General features: G+C 44.3%; 1 protein-coding gene across 23 annotated transcripts in view; it reads right to left on the bottom strand.

Moving 5' to 3' along the window:
- KCNMA1 (potassium large conductance calcium-activated channel, subfamily M, alpha member 1) overlaps positions 1-26,364 on the bottom strand; it is a 1,059,824-nt gene that overhangs the window by 324,997 nt on the left and 708,463 nt on the right. For 22 of the 23 annotated variants that reach the window (XM_006887494.1, XM_006887495.1, XM_006887496.1 and 19 more), the window contains 3 exons: positions 18,862-18,937; positions 16,381-16,551; positions 14,749-14,840 (listed from right to left, as the gene is read on the bottom strand). In XM_006887494.1, coding sequence (XP_006887556.1) covers positions 14,749-14,840; positions 16,381-16,551; positions 18,862-18,937 — 339 coding nt within the window. Of the gene's footprint in view, positions 1-14,557; positions 14,650-14,748; positions 14,841-16,380; positions 16,552-18,861; positions 18,938-26,364 lie in introns of all 23 variants that reach the window. The other variant, XM_006887492.1, reaches the window with a different exon arrangement.

Below are 26,364 nucleotides of genomic sequence, written 5' to 3'. Positions count from 1 at the left end.
ATGGGAATGTGACAATGCTAAGCTCCTTCCATAGTCCCAATTTTATCTTTATACCAGAATTGTCTATGAAGGAGAGTCTGTCTTGTCCCTGCTTTATTTTGATGGAGAAAGTAAGGTCCAATGGAAGGTGAGTACCAAGCAGGGGCAGAGCTATGTGCTCTGTTTGATGTCTTCTGAAAGAGGAAGCAGTTAAGAGTCATGGAGAGGACCCTGACTGGGAGTGAGGAGGTAGGGTATGATTTGTGTGGGGCCTGGGGCCAGTCACTACAAAGCGAAGAAGCCTACAGAAATTGGGCTGAGGTGACCAACTGGGCTCCCAGCCCTGACATTGAGGAGTTCTTCCAAAATGCTCTGCTGCCCACCAAGTTCAAGGCATTACCACATATAGTCTAGACGGTTGCAACAGCTTCTTGATTTCCTTGTTTACTTCCTTCACTAGCTCCCCCCTCCACCAAAAGAGCTAAAGAGCAAGAACTGAAGCCAATCTGACTGCACCAGCCCCCCAGGGTGCGGGGGTCTTAGATCTCCCTTGGCCTCACTCAAGAAAGACAATGTAAAACGCACAGCTCTCAGCTGTTTATTTTTAAAGATACTATATCCATTTTTACTGGAACAAGTATAAAGAACTTAAAAAACCCATAGCTCTCCTGTCACAATAAATCATACAGAGTAAATTGAAAATCCTATACAGCTTTCCCTGAATACATTGTGCTCGCTTTGTCAAGGAGGTAGATGAAATGTGGCATATATTGATCTAGATGTCTCTGTAAAACTATAATATTTATATCAAATACATATGCTAGAATCTCTTCTGTCTTTTTGCTGAGCCTTCTAATCATGCTGTGCTCGCCAACCTCCCCACAAACCTCCCACCATTGGTAGCCGCTGACAAGACAGAAATGAATTTTAAGAAGTACTTGTCAAGGGAATTCAGCAGCATTTTATGATAAAGAAAGCAAGTGGGGGTGGTTAGAGACCCACCAACCCAAACCACACAGCGATCAGTACAAAAAGTTCATGTTTTTCGTCCTAGTTGAACTTGAACCTTTCCGTGCCTGCACACCACGCTACCCTGACTCTCTCACGCGCTGAGATTTAGGAAGTGTCTGGGGTTTACGCCCCAAGTTACCTGCTCACGCTTCTCAGGGACTGCTTGGTTTTAAGCAGGGTGCCCTGGTGGTTCAGCACGTGAGCAGTTGAGATCCACCAGCTGCTTCCCAGAAGGGTCTCCTCCACAAAGGTTTACATCCTTCAAAACCTAACAAAGTCCGGCCACCATGAGCCAGGACAGACTTGATGGAGCTGGGTTTCATTTTTAATTTGTCTTAAGACCTCTTTACCTGATGCAGCTTAGTTTTTTAGGATCTCTGCCATTTAACATTTATGTTAAGGTTTAAGATCCCACAGACAAAGACAAATAAGGCTAATCCAATTCCCACCTTCGCCTTTCCTCTTTCATATCGCTTCTTTAAAGTAAGCCTCTCCCAAAGGAACTGGGGGCGACCACGGAAGGTAAAAAATCTACCTCTCACCTGCCCTGGCTCACCTTCCCACCCCATCATAGGACCCAGCTCAGGACCCAAAACTGAAAGGCCTTTTAAATTATTTTTTTCCTGATAAGCTACTTGGAGAAGCGAGTTTGGCTCGGACATCCTATGCTGTGGAAACACAGAAGATGTACAAGCTTGTTGGCTCATTGGCTGTTGCAGCCCCTTCAGATCCTCAAGGGTGTTTCAAATTTGTAAGAGAATTGTAAATGTAAAGAGCACAAAGACAAAAACAAAACAATTTTAAATGTGTGCTGCACCCTCAAGCCCCAAGCCCTTACAGTAACCATTGTAGGTTAAAACAAATAGAAACGAAACCAACAGCAACGATAACAAACCCAGGGAGGGCAGGGTGGTGCGATCGCTGCCTGCCCACTGCTACAGCCTGTACTCCGCTAATCTCCAACGACAGAGCCAGTCTGCCTCCGAGATAGGAAGAAAGAGAGTCATCATCTTACCCAGCTGTCAACAGAGCTACTCTGGCGCACACAGGCTGTTTCTCTAAATGGTGGCAGAAGGCAGAGCAAATTGATCCCAATACTGCAGCCAAGGAGACACTGTTAAACAGAGCCCCAAGGTCAGAAGACAGACAACTGGCAGCCACAACAGAGAAACCTGGGGTGTGCTGATCAGACGGCAACCTGTGTCTCATTACTGGCCAATGGATCGCATGTGCAGCCACTAACCCTCATGGCCTCACAGGTGCCTATTGATATTCACCAGTTTTTCAACAGAGCATCCTGACTAAAATAGACTAGGAAGAAAGACGTGGCAATCTACTTCTGAAAACGAGCTAGTGTATGGATCACCACGGTTTATTAGGCATACAGAGGTCAACTCCACAGCATCTAAAACAGCACCAAGTCTACAAGGAGCCTCGACCCCAGTCTTAAAAAACTGGAGAACATCAAATCAGGACCTAGGAGTTTCACTTCCCCAGAACACACCACCTCCTTCATTCCTCCACTCTTCAATTAGACATGTATAGTCTGGGAATTGTTAATCAAATTTTCCTATCCAAGCAGTGCTTTCACCTCTGAAATAAAATCCTGAATTGAGGGACACAAGGTGACAAGCGGAGATGCTGCTTCTGATGGAAGAGCCCTGGAAAGACTTCCCCCAAGGTTTAGCTACTCTGGCACTCTCTGGAACCTGACCCTTCTAGAATCTTGCTTTTCAGCTATCCCTTGAATTCTGTAAGGTATTGTAGCCTTTAAAAACAAAAACAAAACAAAAAAACAAACCAACCTCCTTTCTGTTTATATTAGCAAAAAAGCAGTTGCTTGCAACAAAAGCCCTGTAACTGGTAGACCTGTTGACCTTAACTTTAGATTGTCATTTCATTTCCGTTCAAGCCTAGCATGTAATGTCATAATAAGCATTTTGGTTTCATTCTTTCCTCTCCTCCTTCCCTACCTTCCTTCCTTGGCCAACAATTGTACAGCCTTCTGAAATCAGCAGTTCTAGTGGCGCAACTCCCACAAGCCACACTGGTTGTTCTGGGGTTACTCCCCAACAGCCTCACAGTGTGTTTTACTTTAGACCAGGAGACCTTGTGCCATTTTCAAAGAAGCCAATTTCCCCTGGACCTGATCAAATCCTAGGTTTCACCTAATCCTAGGTGGCTTTCTGCTCTTACAGAGATTATACAGTACTAGATGGTTCCTTCCTTATTCAGACCAAAGATGACTTGTCCATTTTCAACAGAGAATGCCACCTCTGCCGAGCAGGGACTGAGAAAGACTAAGGCACACAAAGGAAGAAGATGGAACAAAAATATTCTGAGCAAAAAGCTAGATGGTTCTTAGTTTTGCCACTGGAGAGGGTCAGGCATGCTACCACTTCCCTTGCTAACACCTTCGCAAGTCACACCTCATGTTTTGGAGCACATGTCGACCCTCTCATGACAGCAGAGTTGGCATAGCCTCACCCTGTACCTCTACCACGCCCAGGAGTGTTGCCCCAGCTCACCAGTGCTGCCGTTTGACTCAACCCATCTGTAGGTACTGCGCCCTGTCTTCAGGATCTACTTACACACAGAGCAGGGGCGTTCACGGCATGCCACATGGAGGTTTGAGAAGCACAGAATGAAGCAGACCTCGAGGTCGCATCAAACACAAAACTCGATGCTGTCAACTTGATTCTAACTCCCAGCAACCACCCCTCCAGCTTCCTAGTCATAACTCTTTTCACGAGAAGATTCTCTCTTTCCCTTAGAGTAGCTGCTGGATTTGAACCACTACTCTTCTGATTGACAGTCCGATACATTACATACTATGTCATCTGGGCTTTCTCCCAAGACAACAAACTCAACTCATTGTCCTTGAGTCAGAATTGGCTCATAAATGACCCTCCAATAGGTTTTCTGAAACTATAGATTGCAAGAGAGGAGACTGCCCTTCCTTCTCCCATTGAGCCACAAGTAGACTGAACCTGCCAGAGGGCTCTTCCTTTGAGGTAGAAGTGCGACTCTCTCCAGACTAGGCCACCAGAGCTCACTACGGACACACAAGACAATGGCAATCTTTAAATGCTTTAGTGGCAATAGTCCCAAAACACGGGCCACTTTCATGATAGTTTTACACTTCTGTAATTCTACTGAATCAAGTTCCTACCAAAAGAGCACATCATTGGGGTGATGTACCTTCATAATTAAGTTCTTGCTTGCTTGCCACTGGACCCTTGGGTGTTTCTAATTAGGTCAATGACCCAGATAAGTTCTAGGCCAACAAGAAGAACATATTCTTATTTATTCTTTTAACCACGGCACCCCGCAAGAGTACATGTTGTTGTTACTGTTAAGTGTCATTGAGTTGACCTCAACTCATAGTGACCCTCTGAACTTTGCCCAATCCTGAATCCTAATCATATTAATTATATTTAATATGCTACAACCCACTGTTTTGGAAGGAGGAGTGGCATCCGCTTCCGTAATAGCTTGCCTCCGGAAACCCTATGAACCTGGAGAGAGGATGAAAGGCACCCAAGCATTGAGGACTCTCCTTCATAGGGTCACTAGGAGTCGCCTGTGACTCGACAGCACTTAACAACAACAACAAACAACAACCCACTGTTACAGTTATGGTGTCAATCCATCTCATTGAGAGTCTTACTCTTGTTGTTGTTGTTATGTGCCGTTGAGTCGTTTGCGACTCATAGTGACTCTATGCACAACAGCCCTAAACCCTGCTCTATCCTGTGCCAATCGTATTGCCTCTGACACACCCATCCCGATTACCCCAGTCACTGAATCAATCCACCTCATAGAGGGTCTTCCCCTCCTGCACTGTCCCTCCACCTTACCAAGCATGATGTCCCTCTCCAAGGACCTGTCTCTCCATGTCCAAAGTGTGTCAGACGAAGCCCCAGAATCCTTGCCTCCAAGGAGTAGCCTGGTTTAACCCTCTCCAGGATGAATCTGTTTGTTTTCTTGGCAGTCCAGGGTATATTCAATACTCTTCTCCAGCACCACAGCTCAAAGGCGTCAATTCTCCTTCTATCCTCCCTAGTCATTGTCCAACTCTCTGATGCATAACAAGTGATTGCAAAGACCATGGCCTGTATCAGGTGCACCTTAGTCTCCAGAGAGACACTGTTGCTCTTGAGTACTTTAGAGAGGTCCCTGATTAAAATAATTTGTTGAGTTAACATACCAGATGGACACCTTCCTACCACTGTGCTCTGAGTACATATTCATTTGCCTTTAGAAGCCAGTGGTTAAGGTCATTAAACCTCTTACAGAGATGGGACGCATCAGTGTCTGAGGGACTTCATGTTTCTTTATTAAAGAGGTCACCAGGGACAGAAGATCCTCTCTAGTTGTAGGTTATTATACATACTTCAAGCCATTGTTAGGCAACATCATGAAAGGACAAGCGACATCATTACTTAAACCCAAAGTTGCAGACATACCATATCTAGAAACAGATTCATGAGGTTTGCCCTCGACTAGCTGGCTTCTATAAGGTTTAGGCAAAAAAAGACACATCATACTTTGCCAGTTAGAAAGTTTCCTGGTTTATGTTCAGTGGACCATGGCAGAAGCCATGGGATGAACCTAGAATGTAGTAGAAACAGTTGTGTCAGCTTTGGAAAGACTTTTTATCAGGAAGCACTGCATGACAGGAAGACAGGAAGCACAATAGGATTTTAACTTTGCTGCGTGCATTGATTGTTCTGATTCTACCAGTAAGGGTTTGCCCATCAAATATGTAGTTAAACCGAAAAAATTTTAAAAACCATTTGAGAAATAATTTTTTAAAATTGTGATTGAGACTATTTGAGAGCAAAATCCAAGCTTAAATGAGATTTTTTTTAAGGTACACAATGGGTCTCCCACCTACATTCCTATTCTTGTTTTTAGAACAATAACTGGGACATTTTGATAAGTATGTGAAGGGGCGTGAGACAGCAGCAGAGGTTGGGGGGGGTAACCTTCATTTCATTAGTGTCATCAGGAAATTGATTTAATATGCATCCAAGTCTCTTTAAATAGAGCTTCGAGTTTTAAAGGGACCGAAGATGTGGCTGAGAAGAATCCAAAACAGATGCAAAGAAAGAAGTGCCCACATCCACACCCACAAAGACCCCTCTCATCAGAAAGGGAGATCTGGCACATCACATCACATGATGCAGCCGCTAACGACACTTGCCTTTGGTATCTGCCTCACCGTACCAAATTTCAGAAGCAGTCATGGGGTCATTTTTCTAAGCTATTAGGGCAATCACATTTATTTTCCTTCCCAAAAAAGTTCAATACTAATCAAAGCAGAATGCCTAATCAATCCAAGATGGTGTGTCAACTTGAATTATCTGTTTGTCTTCCTATTTACTGTATCTGTCTGTCTACAGTTCTTCATATCTTTACGAAGATCAGTTATTGAGGTCTGTGTTTTCCTTCTGACTGGAATCGCTACCAGATGAGCCTTCCTGGTGATATGTTGATGATTTGCTAATTTATGGCTCTTAAAAGTTAGGAATCTGAAGAAATTGCTGGGCAGCCTGGGTTTCGGAGTCACAGGCGCCATGTGAGGAGATAGCCTAATGGCTTATTGACAAAGAATGGAAGTTTGTATAAAATGCAAAGCTGCAGAGTCTCATTTCAACTGGAGGATTTCAGCCTTGGGAGAATTAACGGAACATGTGTGATGCAGAAATCATGAACGGCATCTTCCAAGAGCCACCCAGCGTGTGAGCAAGGTGCCCCTGCAGCCCACGGAGAAGTGAGAGTGAGTGGTGTTCAAGGCACACGTAAACAGGAAAGGCAGGGGGCCCTCAGCACTCAGCCCAAGTCAACACCCCATGAATTAACCCTAAACCCTATCCCCAAGGGCTGGAGGCCAGGCATTCTCAGAAAGTGTGGGAGGAAAATGTTATTCTAGGAAAATTGTCACCTTCAGGAACTAGGAGGGGAGAGTTAAGTAAGCTCTTCAGTTTGACTTACTCAACCACTTAGGTGGTCAAATAATATAACGTGTAGCTGACAAGAGATGTGGCAGATCTGCAGCTTTTCATGGGTGTGCAGGAATACATGTGTCCCCGGTGCCTGGCGGGGAACGAGCCCGCCATAAACACATGTGGAATGAATGAGGGCCATGACTCATGTGAGTTCTCTTTTTTTTAGGGAGGGGGAAGGGGAAATTAGATTAAATGAGTCTTTGCGGAGAAATAATCCGTGTTCTGACATAGCAGATTATTTCACATTCCAGTTCTTTTTTAGAAATAGTCTAGATCCAAAACAGACAAAAGCCCCAAAGTGGGTAGAAGAAATGAAGTAGAACTTCATGTCCATGTAAATGGACCACAGAAAGGCCTCAGAAAGAGGCAAAGTCAGTGAGAAGAGAAGCCTAAACATTTCTGAGTAAAAACAAAACAAAACAGAGCCCTAAGTAGTTGTCATCGTTGCTTGTGACTCATAGCGACCCTATGTACAACAGCCCTAAACTCCGCTCTGTCCTGTGCCAATCGCACTGTCTCCGACACACCCATCCCAATTAACCCAGTCAATGAATCAATCCACCTCATAGAGGGCCTTCCCCTCCTGCGCTCTCTCCACCCTACCAAGCATGATGTCCTTCTCCAAGGACCGGTCTCTCCTTACAACATGTCCAAAGGATGTTAGACGGAGCCTCAGAATTCTTGCCTCCAAGGAGCAGCTTGGTTTAACCCTTTCCAAGATGAATCTGTTTGTTTTCCTAGCAGTCCATGAGTAGAGCTAAATGGATTGTCTTCTCCAGTAGCTCAGGTATATTAAAGGCTGAGAGAGAAATCCATTTACTCCTTTGGAGTCAAAACTACTACTGCCAGCCACAGGAAGGCCTCAGATACCTGACTGAAAACTCAAGTTTAAGAGGTAAGGCAAGCTCAGTTAAGTAGCCATTGAACGTTTTATCCTCATCTCCTCGGAGGGTCACCTCCTTGGGCTACTTAATCTAGTGTGAATAACCCCAATTTTTCTCTATCACAAAATCTCAGTCTGATTGTGTCTTTCCAGCACGTATTACAGTGTGTTTGGCAATGGATTTCTCTAGTTATATTCCTGCTAGTTGTCTCTAACTTCTTTAAGACTTATAAACTCCACAAAGGACAGCTTCTATGGGTAGTTTGTTCACCATCTAATCACTTTCATCCCCACAACCACTGTTGTGCTGGGCATGGCATAAGGACTTGGGGAACGTGCATGAGGGCGAGAGAGAGCCAACACAGATGGAGAGGAGGAACGTTTCATGAAGCAGGCAGCTCTAGCTGTTTCCAGTTCTTCAAATTTTGTTCTTAGATATTCTAGACTCATTTTCAAATGGAAAAACATTATAAATTCTCCCAACCTATGTGGCTTTGAGGCCTCTTACAATGAGGAGGCCCTCATGTACACCTGTGATTTTAAATCAAGCTTGCCTCTGTTTGGACAACAGTTTCTTCATCTAGGTATAGGTTTCGCATGAGCACAATTAGGTGTTCTGGGGATTCACATTCTTCTAAATGTTAGTCATAATTTATTTTGATCCACATATTCAAATGTCTTTGCACAGTCAAAAAAACATAGACAGATATTCTTCTAGTGTTTTCTGCTTTCAGCAAGGATCCATCTGACATCAGCAATGATATCACAACCTCTTCTAACTCCAGTTTGAATTATCTCACCATTCTCTATCAATGTCCTGCTCTAGCCATTCTGGGATAATCTTCAGCAAGCTTCTATTTGCATATGATGTTAGTGATGTTATATGATAATTTCCACTTTCTTTTGGATTCCTTTTTCTGAGAATAGGAACAAATGTCGATTTTTTCCAATCAGTTGGCCGGATAACTATCTTCCAAATTTCTTGGCAAAATCTAGGAAGTACATCCAGCGCTGCATTTGTTTGTCAAAACATGTTAAATGGTATTCTATCAACTCCTGGGGGTTTAACTTTTGCCGATATTTTCAGTACAGCTTGAACATCTTCCTTTATTATGACTGGGTTTTGATCTTATGCTACTTCATGAATTGGTTCTGTGTCAATCTTTTTGGTACTGTGTGTATTCCTTCCATTTTCTTTTCATACATCCTGGATCATTCAGGATTTTGTCCATAGCATCCTAAAGTATTGCATCTTGAAGCTTGAGTTGTTTCTCAGTTCTTACAGCTGGAGAAATGCTAAGTGAGTTCTTCCCTTTTGATTTTCTAATTCTTTGCACATGTTATGATAATATGTTGCTTTGTCTTTTTTGAGTTACCCTGTGAAATCTGTTCAATTCTTTTACTTTGCCATTTCTTCCCTTTGTTATGATATTCTAGTGCAATCTGGGGGGTCTCTTCTGAAGTCCATTTTGATCTTTTCTTTTGCCCCTGTGTTTTGTAATGACCTTGTGCTTTCTTCATGATTGGTCTTCAATCATTAGTATTAAATGCCTCAAACATACTCTTTGAGATGAATTTTAAATTCAGGTGGAATAGACTCAAGGTTGTCTTGTCATTCTTAGGGCTTTGTTTTTCTTTTCTTCAGCTTCAATTTGACCTTGCGCATAAGTAACTGATGGTCTGACCCATGGTTTGCTCTTGGCCTGATTGTGATTACTGATATTGAGCTTCTACAATGATTCTTTCCACAGACATATTCAGATTCCAGGGCAATCTATAAGGTGAGGTTCATGTGTATAGTTGCTATTTGTGCTTTTTTAAAAAGGTATCTGCACTGAATAAATCATTGATTATACATCATTCAATCATTTGATCTCCAGCCTCAACTTAGAAGCACTGTCTGCAGTGATTATTTTCACTGTTATATGAGACAGTGTAGAGCTTCAGGCTTTCTTGACTTGTGTTCTCATTTCCCTAAGTAGGGGAACTTCTTTCTAACTGTATATGGAAGTATTATTCTAAGGAAATCAACATCTCAGGGGTTTTCTAAATTTTATTTTATTATTTTTTTGTGTACCATCAAATCAGATCTGACTGGTACAAGAGGAGATTGCCCCTCTTTCTCCGGCAGAGAATCTGGTGGATTTGAATCTGGTATCGCTGGGATTGCAGTGTAGCTTCTTGTCACTAGGCCACCAGACTCTCTAGCATTTCAGTTTTACAGGAGGTTTTCCTTGCTGGAGTGAGAGCACCAGCCTCATCTGTGGTGATGATTCCTACAATTGTAACGGAGACTTGGCTTCCTCATGCAGCCTGGAGATCTTCTCCAGCTTAATCACTGTGTCTTTCTGCTATCCCTGTCCCCACTCCTTGTCTTTGTTTAGGAGACCGGTGGTGCAGTGGTTAATCACTTGCCTTCTAACCAAAAAGTGGTTGCCTCAAATCCATAGGTCCCTTTACAGAAAAAGATGAAGTTATCTACCCTGGAAATGCTATGGGTAAGTCCTACTTGGTCACAATGAGTCACTCTAAGCTGAGATCAATTCAAGGGCAGTGGGTACAATATTCATTTCTCTTTCTCTGTCCTCTCTGCATCTGGCTACCAGAAATCAGTAGCTCAGTGGAAATTCATTCTATTCTCACCTGTCACGACCACTTGACCTAGAACTACTGGAGTATGGCATCACAAAAGCCCATTCTTGGGAAACCCAAGTTCTGGATGAATCCCAGTTCCATCTCTTACAACGAAAGGGCTAAAGACTAGGGGAGTCTTCTCTGTGACCAAAAGTTTTCAACAGCCCTCGGCCATGTGAACTCAGATCCTGATTGTGTCAGCTGTCATAAGCAATCCAAGAGTGGGTATCGTCACACACAGTGGAGATACCTCTGGAGAAAGCAGCAAGTGAGTGTGGGAGGAGAGGAGTGCATGGGGACCCCATATGAACCTCATCTCCACCCAACACCCCCACAGCTCTGGGCAGTGGATGGAGCTGGGCTCCAGAAGGGGCTACTCTTTGGAATAAGGGTCAACATCTCAGTCCAACAGGCTAGCTGTCCACAATATCCCCAACCTAGAGAGCTCCTTGGCCCTGAGGTTACACGGGAAACTGAGCGGTCTCGTGTGGGTTAGAATAGATCTGTACTCTGCTGACTTTTCAATGGTGGAATATTTGGAAGTAGATCACCAGGCATGTCTCTTGAGGTGCCACCAGGTGGACTCAAACCTCTAACCTTTTGGGTGGTAGCGGAGCACACTAATTCAAGGCCACTACCCAGGGATGACTTTTCCATTCAAATATCTATTATTCTCAGGAATCGTAATACATCATCCTAATAAACAACAGCTGACACAAGCACGTGTGCCCCCACTTCTGGCTCAGCACATCCCCATGGGGTGGTCAGCCAAGGAGTCCTGATGAAAATGTTGGTGGGAGAGCCTCAAGGTCCTTGAATATGAGTTGACGGTTAAGCTGTTTCTGGTATCCTTCAAGGATCGTTTATATTATACTATGTATGTAAATTAAAAATGAAAATCAGGTGCCAATGAAATCTTTATACTTTTCCAACATCCTGAAATTAGGTGTTGCATAAACAAAACTCAGAGTTTATTTGTCTAATTTTTTTCCCACTTTAAAATAATCTGCAGCTTTAAGAATACCAGTTACCTTGAGTTCTCTGACAAATTAATGCATCATTAGAGAAGCTGTTTCAGAATAAAATATGTATACATAGACAAATCCCTTTATGTGTATGTTTGAATTACTCTCTGGCACTCATCTGAATTTGAATTTTGGGGAGAAAAGTATGTAGATGTGTGTCCATGAAGATAGGACAGACATTTATGCACACACGCAAATGCGGAGCCCAGCACACTATTTTAAGAGTCTGAACTCCATCTTTCAACAAAGTTTAGCTGCTTTCATTTTGCAAATGTATTTAATTTTATCTGGAAACTTTTTGACGTTAGAAATAGAACAACTGTAGTTTCTCATTATGTTTGCTGCCAGAATCTATGCTTGGTTGCCCAACTAAAGACCTTATATTGCTAATTACTACCACATGCCCATATCCCCAGCAAAAGAAAACTTATTGATTCTGACAGCCCATTCTCTCAACACTGAATTCCAAATGAAAACTCAAATTTTGGCCAAACATAACATTTCATCAATCTTGTTCTCCTGACTGGAAAAACAACATCAAACAAAGGGTGCTAATGGCCCTTTATTACCGCTCCCTTCCCAAGCTTATATTTTCTGATGAAAGATCTAAGTGACCAAAGGGCTTCTTTAAACTACTTAGTAATTAGCTTTTGAACCAGGAAACAATGCGTAAAGTAAAGTAACAGTCCCAGTGCTGATGACAGAAACCGACTCTGTCTGAGGGGTCCCGGCACCTTGGAGCCCTAAAAAGCACATTAAAGCTAAGTATGCATTTTCATAAAGGGCGGGAGGAAAAAGAGAAAACCAGGCTTCAAATGGTGATAAAAGATTATGGAGCAAGAGCAAAAGCCTCCGGAAGTCTGTGATCTGAAGTCCCTAGCAATTGGGGGTCGAAGTGACAATGTGGAAAAGATGACTGGACCAGACCAAGGGCTGGTGAGTGAGTGGCGCACTGTGGCCTCCTCTGCTCACCCATCAACAAAAGCTGCCAGCCAGCAGGCCCACCCACAGTGGACAAGGGGAAATGACTTGGAAAAAAAAAATAATACCTGGACTCAAGAAATATTTTCAACACAGACTTTAGGGCCACTAATTTTATTGACTTCTTCAGGGACAGGATCAGGAAATGCTGGCTTTGACAGAGGCCTGGGAAGGCCACAGAGAGAGCTGAGGCCTTCCAGTGAGTGCATTTCGCTTTATGGCGACCTGCCCCCATCTTGAAGACCGAACAAACAGAGAAGCTGTTTTTCCTCTTGGCATGGGAGAGACTGTCATGGGGAGTTACGGAACTTATGTGGCCTTTTGGATCCAAGCAATGGCCCAGAAACCAGAACAGCTTGGTCCTCACCTCATCCAGGGCTGTTAGGATAATAGAGAGAGGAGGACTCCATTAGAGGGAAGGGAGGCTATGCTGCGTCCACTGAAAAGGCGCCAACTGGCTTCCTCTCACACACTGTCCTTTGTTCCTTTGAAAGGAAACTGGTGTCCGGTGGGTAGTTCAAGAAAATGAGCCTCTTTCCCCACCTATTCATTTGCTAAACTGAGGCCTGGACACCTGAGCTCTGGATGCACTGGGAGCCCTGACAGGAGAGGAGGGCTGGGCTGGCTCCATGCAGCAGGGCTTCCTGTCAGCCGAGGAGCAGGCATTTGGTGTAAATGGAAGGCAACAGGCTTCATTTGGGGTTTTTTTTTCCTGTGACAAAAAGCTCATCTAGAGTTCTTTCTAAAGAAATGAGTGGAGGCAGTTCCGTTTTAAAGACCTTCATGAGTGGGCAGGGGCCTGAGTGACCTCTAAGGGTGAGGAACACCTGGGTGGTGGGGAAGTGTGTATACAGGGATGAGGTATGCACACGGCTGAAAACTCCTCCAGCTCCACACTAAAGGCTCAGATGCTTTGCCATGAATGAATCACACCTGAAGTGCAAAAACCAGAAGCTCTGAGGAAAGCTGTGAAAAAATCAAAGACCAGCTAGCTGTGTAGGCCAGCCTTCCTCAGCACTCTCCCTCAGGACCATGACACTCTGTCTGAGGAGACGGGAAGGGTAATGCTCCTTCACTGCCTACCAGGGAGTTCTGGTGGCCTAGTGATAGAGATCTGTGCTTTCAAAGCAAAGACTACCGGTTCTAATCCACTAGCTGCTCCAAAGGAGAAAATATGAGCAATCTTCTCCCATGAGATTTACTGCCTCTGAAAATTCACTGTAGGGGCAGCTATGGGTTGGTTCCTACTCCATGGCAAACAATAACAAGTCCTAGTCCCTAGGGAGTTGTGCTGTTAACCCCCACAGGAGACACCTCTGTGGTGGTGGGGATCCATCCACTTCACCAAAGAGGAAAGACAGGCAATCTCCTCTTATGATTTATTGCCTCTGAAAACCCACTGGAGGGTCAGCTCTGAGTTGGTTCCAACCTTAGAACAATGACTTTGAGTTTGTTTTGAGAATAAAAGTGAGCTGAGAACAAAATTCAAGTATCGGCGAGGAAAGCATTTGTGTGGGGTGCAGAACTGGAGACACGCCATAGTGTCTAGCTTTCTTGCCCAAAAGGACTTTGATGGAGCAGTGGATCTGCCAATATGAAAGAGAAGCCTCCCAGCAAAGAAACAAGCCTACCCCAGTGGTCACAAGACCATGGGTGGAAGGCCCTGGTTCTGCCCCTACTCTCCACGAGAGTATTTATCATCCCATGCCATTGCCACAAAGGTTCCCAGACAACAACCTGACATACTCAGAAAGAGCAGAAGTGAGTCACTAAGCCAGTCAACATCAAGAAACCGTGAGCCTACCTGCTGAAAAGTCAGAACAGAAGACACGGGTCTGGTTCACTAGGAAGCCCCTCCCCGGATTGACGGATCGGGACCAAGGCTGAGGTTACCCCTTCTGACACACCCCACACAGAACTTGGCCCTTCTCTTGAAGAAGCCCCCAGGGGCCGAGGGGCCAGGGTGTATGTGTCACCGAAAGGACTCTCGAGAGTCACCAACCACAGATCTTCTGACAGAACTGACTTACTTTCTGCCTCCGTGTTTGTTAAAAGTCCCGCCGAATTTATTCCGATTCAGGATGAGAGCAGCAATTTCGGGCACGTAGCGGGCAAACATTGCCTACATGCATGAAACAAAGAAACAAGAGCCAAAAAAAAAAAAAATGGCATGCAGAGAGGATTCTATGCAGCGAGGCCACCGGCCTCGGGGGATACTTACTTTCTTCCACTAACAGCACTATAGGAGCCCCCGTATTTCTTGCGGTTTCCTATTAACTCTATGATTTCAGGGACGTAGCTGGCAAACATGGCCTAAGGAGAAGACAGGAGACAGAAGAGAGACTAAAAAGACAGGCCAAAGAAAGGGGTGACTTTCCAGAAGGGGGGGACACTAAGACCTGAAAACACAAAAGGATTACAACTGCAGAGGTCTGTACCCCTAAGTGTGATAGTTAATCAACAAAAGCGCGCGAGCACACACACACACACACACACACACACACACACACAGGTAAGCCCCTAAATACACACAAGACAAAATGTGGAAAGATCCCACAGGTGAGAACAGTGCCAGGGGGACAGGCCCAGAGAGGGTGGCATCTGCTCTTGTTTCTGAGGGGAAATGGGTTAAAGCTCCACGCTGGCAGAATTGGACACACAAGCATATACACGCATACACACACCCATCCGCATAGGCCTTTCTTTCTAACTAAAACTCAGAGCTGTTATGAATCATTATAGATGTTAAACATCAAAAGTAACATTTTAAAAAAAAAACAAACAACTTTCTATCAAAAAAATGGCTGAAAAACACAAAAGGTAAATCAAGGAGGTCACGTGGGAGGAGAAGAGAACAGGGAGGAGCACACATCTGCCATGTTTTGTCCAACAAACACCTCGCTGATGGCTAGATGCTGGGAGCTAGGGGCCCTGCCGTGTACCGCTGAGTCTACAGGGCCTCGGTGCACACCCAGGAAGCCCGGGATGGAGTACACGCACATACACATTTATATACAATTTTAACATCAACATCATACATGCAGAACAGACAGCTATGTATGCGCAAAGGGATATAAATGCATGTGCGATGTACTTGAGGGGCAGCTGAGTGTGAACCAGTATTGTAATCACTTACCTCATACAGAAAAACAACAAAAATCTAAACTTAAAATGAGTGGCGTTGGAGGACTGAATGCAGCGACTGCCAATGTGTTGCCAGAAATCCCCCTTGCATGTGGCACGGTCAGTGACACGTGAACACTGCATCAAGATGTGCAGAGACTCAGAAAACAACCAGTGAGGATTTCTGATTCCAAGGGCAGTGGGAAGACACTCACATGTGGCTGCATGGGGCTGGCTGTGTGCAAAGCTGCACTGAGCTCACACAGGCTGCCCACCTGGAGGACAGGATGTGGGGTCCACTCTAGGGCAGACAGCCACAGTGTTTGTTGGAAGTTTCGGGAGCGGGGGTCTTGAAACCGCCAACTGCCTACAAAGTATCAAGGTCAGGGACCAGGGTCAGGTGGCCCTGCAGTGTCAGATCTGAGCTCCATCACTAAGGGACGGACACTCAGTAACACTATCACTTTCTTAGCACTGTTGGGTTCGCTCCCAGCCCCAGCTGTTTCTGGCCAGGGCAATGTGGTCCAACTCCCTGGTTACAGGAAAGGAGCTTCAAGGGTGCAGGAAAAGCCCCACCGTGGTTGTGTTTACTTAGCTGGCCTGTAACATTAAGGCAATCATTGCTTCTAATACAAAATGATCAAATAAAACTCTAACACTTTACGGAAATGGGTATCAGAGACTACTGATGGCCATACAAGTCAACATGGTAATAAAGAGGGTTTTTTACCAGTCCCCCGAGGATGAAGAAGACCATGAAGAGGCGGCCAAGCGTGGTTTTTGCATAAACATCCCCGTAGCCCACGGTGGACATGGTGACCATGAGCAGATAGACACATTCCCAGTACGTAAGGGCCTGGTTGTTTTGGAAATTTTCCCACGGGTCCCCTGAATTCTCCACCTACAGATGGGGGAGAAAGAGAAACCAGAATTACATTTCCAATAAAGCAGCACACACCGGAGTGCTGCCCTGCTGGCCGAGTCCCCGCTGACATGGTGGCCTTCTGCTGGATGTGTGTCGCCCTGAGAGGACCTGGAGGTGCGGCTCAGCGTGTGGCCCTGGAGGATGCAGAGGGTTCTAGACAAAGGCCATCCCCACCGATTGGGGAAGAGAGTGGATGGAAGGGTGGGGTTGGCTCACACCCATCTTTTCTTCTAGCTGTTACATATTCAAGGCCAGCGGAATTTAGAGCAATGACAGTCAGACACCCAAGAGCCATCCCTGGTCATCTGCTGTGAGCTCCTCTAAATCTCAGAGGCCTGGTCACTCACACTGTCCTCCCTTCAAGAGTCTCCTTCTGTCTTCATTTTGACCAACAAGATACCAGCTCAGCCCTGCTTTTCCAGAGCCAGTGTCCATATTCCAGACGTTTCCAAGTGTCTCTCAGAGACACCCCTCAGCTCCTCTGAAGAGCACCCACAATGAGTTCTAAGGCACCAGTACTCCTGAGAGCTTGAAAAGCGAGCCCTCAGGAAATCTGCAATTGACAAACATTTTAGATCAAAGGCCTATAATTTTTTTTCCCCCTCTAAAGGGCTGGAGAATAAATATCTTCTGCTTGGCTCTCTGTCACTATTATTCAACACCATTGTATCAGGAAAGCAGCCGTGAACGGGCGACACTGAGTCCATTCCAACTCAAGAGGACCCCACATTCTGTGTTTTCAGAATCAAGGGAGCCCCAGGTGCAGTCAGGCCTCTAAACATTTAGTCAGTCAAAGGCTGAACCATTCGAGCCACCCAGCATCCGCAAAAGCAGGCCCAGGCAGTCCCTCTGAGAACTAGCAGGGCCAGACTCAGCTCAGGGCTGGAGATTCCCTCTCCTCTGTGCATTCCCTCCCTGTCTGTCTCCGCATCTGTTTCAGGACATGCTATTTTCATGATGGCTTCTGTGGGCCTCAGAAGACATTTCACATAAACACTGGGTAAGGCGGGATCACTTGCGACCTAAAGGCTGACAACAGTCCTACTGGTATCCTTTAAGCACTTGGCACCTGTTTGTGACAAGAATTGGAGGGGAATTCATTTAACAGTAACTTCCTTCAAGAACCCCATGGGCATCAAAGGGTTGGGTGCAGAGCAAGCGACCAACCTTCCCAGGCTTGCCCCACTTTGGATGATCGCTACATAAATCCCATGGGAAAAATACCTAAATGCACATTGATGGCACGTCTCCAGGGGCCCCCGGATGGCACGTCTCCAGGGGCCCCCGGGTGACACAAGTACTTAACTGCTCCACTACTTGTTGAATGACTGGTTCAAGGTTTACATCCACCCAGAGGATGTTAAAACACTGTGTCACCCCTACACATGGGGTTGTCCTGAGTTACAACTAGCTGAACAGCAACTAACAGTAACGACATCCCTTTATACAAACTTACACAAATAGGAGCCCTGGTGGCCTAGTGGGTAAGGAGATACACTATCAACCCTGAGGTGTTTGGTTCTGCTGCTCCCCAGGAGAAAAAGAGGCAATCTCCTCTTAAGTGATTTACAGCCTCTGAAAACCTGCTGGCCGTGATTGGTTCTGACTCCACAGCAATGAGAATAGAAAACAGAATTGCACAGAGACTTCGCAACAAGCCACTTTTATTCAGGGCTTTATTATCAGATGGGGCTCCTTCGAGCTGTAACAACTTGTGTTTATATTAAACATGTCTCTGACAATAGCTATGGGGGAAAATCAGCTTTGCAAAGGTGAGAACAGCTTAACTTAATAACATAAGCCTTTCAGAGAGTCATTAATTTTTGAAGAATTGACCTTTTCCCAGTACAAAATGACAAGTAATCAGGCAAAAAAAAAAATCAAAAGTCTTTTTTTTTTTTTTTTGGTAGAGAGAAATAGAGGGATCTGAATTTGTTGTTTACTAAGCATTTTAGGTCAAATTTCAAACCTTCTCCCTGGCCATTTCCCGGCCTTTCCTGAGGAAGCACTGCCATCTTGTGGCCTGTCTAAGTTATTGCATATAGAATGAAAACCTGCCAAAACCCATCTGCACACGCAGATTAATAGCCAAACATCACTCACCATTTAGAACTAGTTCGAGATAAAAGTGTTGGAAACCCAGACAATTATGTGGTTGCTTCCCTCTTTCCTGAATTCTACAGCTGGGCCTTCTGGTGTGAGAAATTTCAGGTAATAAGGTAATTCACAGAGAGATTTGTGTAAAGAAAGTCACAGCTTTTTTAAAGGGTCTTCCAGGCTACTTACCAAATGAATGAAGCCGGCTGCCGTTAGCCAGGTGCTGATAAATATGGAGAGTAAATTCACCAGCTTGATGGAATTACTGTGCAAAAAAGACAAGGAAAATATCCATGTTACAAGGGAAGATCCTTGTGGGGTTGCCCGAGGGCTACAGCGTCCCCTTCCGGTAAGGGGCAAGCCACCTTAACTGGTCAACCATTTCTCCATCAGAAGGAATTCTATGAAATATGGCAGGTGAGGAGGGCAGACCAGAGCCCAGAGCATGTTACCCCTGAGCGACTGTAGCTGGTCGCCAATGTGATAGACTGTTCATATGAAATCCCACAACTCTCATTTTGAAAATCTTAATGTCTATAGAAAAATGGAAAAATAGTCTATTGATTGTGCAAATCCTTCACTTAGACCAAATACTAACGGTTTTACTGCATTGACTTTGTCTCTCTACAGAGATAAACATTTCCTGGACCATTTGCAAGGATGTTGGACACATCACGACACAGTCTCCAAATATGAAGACTCAGCTCCTAAAAACGCTCTTTTTAGCAATAACAATACCACTATCTCATCTAAAATATTAATGTGAATTAAGTAACATCACTCAATTTCCAGTCTTTATTTACATTTTTCTAACACCTCACCCCAATTCCACTCTAAGAACACAAATCAAAAACCTGACACTGGGTTTCAGAGCCTTTCAATCTTAACCAAAGAAGACTGTGTCATCATTCTCTTATGGAGCTGCTGGTAGATTTGAACCACTGACCTTCTGGTTACCAGCCCAACACTTTAGCTATTTTACCACTAGGATTCCTTCAATTTCTCCAGTTGCCCTAAGTATGTTTTCATCCTGATTCAGTAACAAATCAGGGTTTATGGACTATACTTAGCTACTATGTTATTTTGACACAAGCGTTGGGAAACCCTTTTTGTCAAGTGCCAGACAGTAAATAATTTCTGTTTTGGGGGTCACGTGGTATGTCTCTGTAGCTACTCAGCTCTTGTCATTATAGACTAGGAGCAAACTCAGGCAGAATATAAAGGCACAAGCGTGGCTGTATACCAAATAAAGATAAGATAGAGTTTTCAGATCACAGTTTTAGTCTTTTATTCTATTAAAAAATCATCTTCCTGCCCTTTCGTTTGTTTATAATGGCACTTTATTTACATATAAACCCAAGATAACTTATTTTGTAGACTATGTCACCTTTCGATTGTCTGATCATGTCCTCATGTTCAGATGCTGTTTCAATATTTCTGTTAGGAAGGAACACTCTGCCATAAGAGCATTACTTCAGTGGGTCCCCTCTCGGGGGGCACCAGGAATGCCAGGCTTCTGCATTACAAGGCCCTTACGTCTCACAAAATCTAATTAGTAAGCTGTCTGTGGGTGAGACTTGCCCCGGACTACCATCTAAAGGTTTGGCATTTTGAACCCATCCAAAATTGCCACAGATGAAAGAATCAAAGACCTGTTTCTCTAAAAAGCCCTGGAACCGTGTTATCTCATAAACTGAAGGCAAAGAGTCTGATTTTTGGCTAGGTTTTGGGTGTGACTATGAGACAGTACTAATAACTTGTACTTTAACAACATTATACCCAACAGTATTCACTGGTATTCCTTGTGGATCAATTGGCAACTACGAAGTTTTAAGCTCAATGAAAGCAATTCTTCCTGTTTACTCCCACTGGGTTAAGTTTCCTTGGATGCTGCTGTTTGAATGTTATTTCCTGGCCAAAGTCTCCATTAGCTAAGCCCGTATGTCCTTCCATCTCTTCCTCTGTCACTCTTCCACATAAGCTCTTGAAACCATCATCACCGTCAATTCTATTTTCTGTATCTTTGCTTATGCCATTATTCAACTGGAAGATCTTTTCCATCTGAACCAGTGTTTCCCATTCTCCAAGGACGGGGTCAACGCCTGCCCACCTTTCCGCCTCAGTGTCCTTCTGCCCACCCTGAACACCAAAGTGGTTTTTTGCCTCTTCCTGGTTCTTCCTTCCAGTTGCTGATTGGTAAGATACTTTTTACAATGTCACTTAAGATTGGAGTTTGACTCCTGTGTTCTTGCATGCATCTTGCAGAAAATAACTCTATTTTCTACCTCCACCAGTCTCCTCACAATTGAGCTCACTATATCAGGAAGGGCTGGTCATCATTCTCCATTCATTGATCTGTTCCTCTTGTCTTCTCATATGTCTTTCTCAGAAAGCCAAGAACAGAGGAGCTAAATTCAAAGAGTATGTTGTTGTTGTTAAGTGCCACTGAGGTGAGTACAACTCAAAGCAACCCTATGAACAACAGACTTGAATCCTGTCTTATCCTGTGCTATCCTCATCACCCCTGACACACTTGAGCCCGTTGCTGCATTCATTGTGTCAAGCCACCCTGTCGGGGGTCTTCATCTCCTTCACTGACCCTATCTTTCCAAGCATCATGTCTCTCTCCAAGGAACAGCCTTGCCTAGTAACATGTATGAGAGATGAAGCTTTGTCATCTTTGCCTCCAAGAACACTTTGATTGCACTGTCTCCAAGACATATCTGTTCTTTTGGCAGTCCGTGGGGATATTCAGTGCTCTTCTCCAACACCACTACTTAAAGGCAGCAATTCTTCTGTCATTCTTACTCATTGTCCAACTCTCTGATGCATAGCAGGTTACTGAGAGACCATGGCCCAAATCAAGCGCACCTTAGTCTTCAAACTGACATCATTACTCTTAAGTGTTTTGGAGATGTTCCTGACAGCAGACTTGCCGAGTACAATACATCTCCTGATTTCTGATCTGCTGGGACCAAGAGTGTTTATTATGGATTCAACCAAGATGAAGTCATTGATAGCTTCAATCCTTCTCTATCATAGTGTTGACTGTTGGCCCCGTGGTGAGGACCTCTGTTTCTGAATGTTGAGATACCGAAGTCTGTAGTTCTTGACCCTCTGTAGCAAGTGTTTCAAGTCCTCCTCATTTCAGCAAGCAAGGTTGTGCCATCTGCATGATGCAGATTATGCAGCTCTGGTGGCTTAGTGGTAAGAAATAGCATTGCCAAAGCAAACATATGCAGTTTGAATCCACCAGCTGCTCCATGGGAAAAAGATGGGGAATCTCCTCCCATGCAATTTACTGCCTCTGGAAACCTACTGGCGTGTCAGCTGGATCAGTTCTGACTCGAAAGTACAAACTACAGTAACCTTAGCGCAGCATCCTTAGCATTTGGGATCGGTGACTGGCGGCTCCTGTAAGAGTACAGGATGCTTACCACGTCAAGCAGTGTTCTACGTGCTTTACATAGATCATGTATATACAACCATCCTAACAACCCTATCATCAGTGGCTAGGAAACAAGTTCACACAGTAAGCTACAGAGTAGGGATTTGAACCTAGGCAGTTTAGCTCTAGAGCCTTCACTCCTAGTCAGTACACTATAGTTTCAGAGCTACACACCAGTGTTCTCCACCACAAAGCTGTTCCTTGATTATGGAAGCAAAGCTGTATCTCACCCCACACTGAGCACAGGCAGTGTTGTCATAGGGAGAGAGGCCAGACATAGATATTAACCTCCTGCGTGACCGCAGATGAGAATGGAAAAGGAGAAATTGTGAGGCTTCTCTCTTCTGGGCCATGAGGCGCCAAGGAATGCGAAGGATAGACTGCAGCAGATCAAGGAGCCAGCAGGTTTATAGACAGAGAGCGCTGGGTAAAGCATGGGTCCAGGATTAGTGAAAGCCCAGTTTTACTTTTTCTACATTTTAATTTTACATTCCTGAGCAGAGAGACCTGTGGTCCTAATTGTCCAGAGTTGATTGTGACAGAGTTCAGCAAAAGTGTAAGCATACATCTGCAATTTTACGACAAAAACTGCTCGTTTCAAATGTGTAGCAAGAAAACACCAAACTGTCCCTGCCATCTTTCTAGAGTTAATAGATTATAACAATCGTCTTTCCAACAGGAAGTTCAAATGCGTGGTTGGTAAAACCTCCGTGTCAACTTTGTAAGCTTTCTAAAATGTGATTTAAGATTAGAGTGAGAAATAGATACCAAACGCATAGCCAGTAGCAAAGGGAGAGAGAACTCTCTTGGAAGCAAGAGCTGTTCATTTTCTCAGAGGATAATGAAGTGCACAGTTGATTCCCTTCCACACTCCTGAATCCTTGAGGCCTGAACACATCAGTGCCTCACCAACCACTCTTTGGAACCCTCTTGAGATAGTAAACCTATTGGTGTCTCGGACCTCTTGGGGTGTTGGAGAAAACCACCTAAATATGGTGATTATTAATCTCTAAATGATTGTCACAGTGATATTAATAGTGCTTAAGGGAGCTGCTTCTCTGTGTAGAACGTTTAATCATGGTTGCTGAAACAGCCCCTGTTCGGCACTGAAATCTGATTATTTTTATGACATCAACATCATTACAGATCCCAGTATTCGGAGTTTGCTCTCTAAATTGAACTGTGTAGCCAGGCAATCATCTGAAAGCTTTGGGCCAAAGATGCAAGATTAGCCCTTGCGGGACTTGGAACACTCTGGAATTCCAACCCGGCCAGGCTCAGTGGGCTCCTTGGAAAGATGGAGGGAGCTGGCAGGGTAGGGCTGTGAGCTCTGCAGGCAAATGAAGCCACTGGAGACATTCGCAGCATTCAAGGTGAAGTCCAGGAGTCTGAACCAAATGCCGAGTTTCCAATGATTAAAATCATCACAATTACCGCATTCTCATGCTTTGAGAAAGGGACGGACGGTCACCCCCACGGTGAAAGTCCAACCCAATAAAGGGAAATCTGTCTTTTGCTCAATACCATGGAGTCTCATTGGCCATTCGAGTCACTCACATTAAGGGTCACAGCGAATGACCATCAGAAACCTTTTTGGGGACTCCACAGACATCATGTCCCATCTGAGAGTCCACTGTACCATAGAACTGTTGGGATCATCGTTGTCTTCATTGTATTCCACAAGACATGATTCTGTTAACACTGAAAATGTCATGCACTTTCCATAAAGAGTAAGTACGAATTAGCCTCTGATCTGCTTGTTCATCTTTTTATGTTTATTTCTGGCTGAGAGAATCTAGTGAGGTACCAATGACCTTATTTTGTGTCACTGCTACTACAGCTACTAACAGATGGAAGCCAGAAGTCAAGTGCACTAATTCATATTGAGGTGACTGGCTGGAACAGGAAGACATGGCGTGATGTGAAGTCAAGTCTTGTCAACTCTGTTTCTTAGAGACTTCTCAGTTCCATCACCTCATCTCCATCCTATCTTCCACTGTTGTTATCAGGTGCCATCGAGTCAAGTAAACTCATAGTGACCCTATGAACAAAAGATCTTAACCCAGTCCTGTCCTGCACCATCCTCACACTTCCTGACACACAAGAGCCCAATGCAGCAGTCACTGAGTCAATCCTCTTAGTTGAGAGTCTTCCTCTCCTTCATCAACCCTCCACCCTTCCCAACATCATGTCCTTCTCCAAGGAATAGCACCTCCTAGCAACACGCCCGAAGTATGTGAGATGAAGCCTCATCATTCCTGCCTCTAAAGGGCACTCTGGCCGCCCCCTCTCCAAGACATAGATAACTTCTACTACCTGATGACTATGAGAATATTCCATAATATTCTCTGCTGGACTGTTTGATCCGTAACCCCTCACCTATTCCACACTAGTCTATGTTATGTATTTGCAGATACTTCAAAGCCCTCTCCACATGATTCGTGGACTGGAAGATCTTTCTCAAATCTGATCACATCCCTCTCCTGAATAATGTCCTTCAGTGACTCTCTTCCTCAGAATAAAATCCATAACATCTAAGAGCTTTCAGAATTCAGTCCCTACTCACCATTTTCCTTCCAATTTCCAGATTAAAACTCTTCTTTAAATATATTATTATAGTGGATCTTTATCTGAAGTCACATATGAGTCTGTGCTATGGTTTTTATAATAGTTACTGTGCACCATTGAGTCAGATCTGACCCACAGTTGACCCTCTAGCAGGTTTTCAGAGGTAATAAATCGCACCAAAGGAGACTTCCCATTCTTCTGTGGAGCACAGCTTCGAACCATGTGCCTTTGAGATTGCAGCATAGTTTCTTATCATTAGGTCATCAGAGCACCCAGAGGTCATACTGAGGGTAATTTTATATACACATATAAAATACTCAAAATATGTGCAAAAATGTATTAAGTAAATGATGAATAATGAATGATGTACACATATAATGGGATCCTTCAAGTAAAAGTAACATGGGAGAATACTAGTATCTATTCTCACAAATTAGGTGTACTTGTTGCTGTTGTTAAGAGACATCAACTCAACTCTGAGTCACAGTCCAACAGAATGTAACTCTGCCGGGTCCTGCGTCATCCTCACAAGTGTTCTTTACCAAGCCTGATATCCTTCTGCAGGAACTGGTTCCTCCAGATGACGTGTCCGATGGACATGAGAAGATATCTCACCATCCTTGCATGCAAAGAGCATTCTGGTTGTAGTTTTTCAACAACATATTTCCCTGTCCTGGAAGCCCATGGTTTGTTCATATTCTTCACCAGCACCACCATCCAAAGGCATGGGTTCTTCCTTGCTTGTCCTGCATCACGGTCCTGCTTTCACATGCATATGAGATGAGTAAAAACACCATAGCTCGTGTCTTCCAAGTGACCTCAATATGCTTTATGGTTTTCTGTATTGATGACATTTTTTACAATTAGCATATTTTACCTTTATAATTAAAAATAAAACCAATAAGACTAACAGCACTTCAAAAAAATCCCTAGGTAATTTATGTTTAATTATTAATAGCTACCACATTACAGGGGATATAGAATCACAATCTTCTAACACAACTGTTTACTTTGCTCTGAGTTTGGACCAAGTGTTCTGTTACTTTCCTGTCAGCTTGTCAAGGACCTGCCAGTGTCCCAGAGTCCCCAGCCTCCCTTCAATGTGTCATCTTCAACATGGAGTCTGTTGGTCCTTCTAGAATCCCCAGATGATGCAAACAGTGAACACACTTGGCTGCCCTATCTTGGAAGAAAGGCCTATTTTTCTTTGTCATAAAATGGAGCCATGAATGCTCTTTGGAGCACACTCCACCCAACACTCAGGGGCCAGCATGGCCTGATAGCCACTGGTTTGAGGCTAGCTAGTCTTCTGGGGACCAGTCCAGGTACTGGCCATGGACAGTTAACTCTGTTTACATTGTGTCCTGTCCACTTTGTTTTCTTGCGATCTTCTTTTTCTCCTCTTTTAAAAAATCAGCTTCTTGTGATCTTATTGATTCTGAAACACTTTCTCCTCATGTGTGTCTCTTTGACATCTTGGCTAAGTGAGGCAGTCAGAGAACATAATGACAAACAGCAATTTCAAATCATTATTTCAAATCCCCTCTTCAAAGCCTCCATCTCTACCTAATGTCACAGACAGGCAGAGAGGGGTCGACCATCAGTGAAAGCCGCACTCCGCCTCCATCCTAGGTGGTGGACGGCCACTGTGAGAGCAGCCCAGCACAGAGGAGCCA

The sequence above is a fragment of the Elephantulus edwardii genome, unplaced genomic scaffold, assembly GCF_000299155.1.
Source record: "Elephantulus edwardii isolate Elephantulus edwardi_28Jun2011 unplaced genomic scaffold, EleEdw1.0 scaffold00058, whole genome shotgun sequence".
Taxonomy (NCBI): Eukaryota; Metazoa; Chordata; class Mammalia; order Macroscelidea; family Macroscelididae; genus Elephantulus; species Elephantulus edwardii.
Note: the sequence above shows the minus strand (reverse complement) of the source record. Positions and strands in the feature narration are given on the sequence as shown.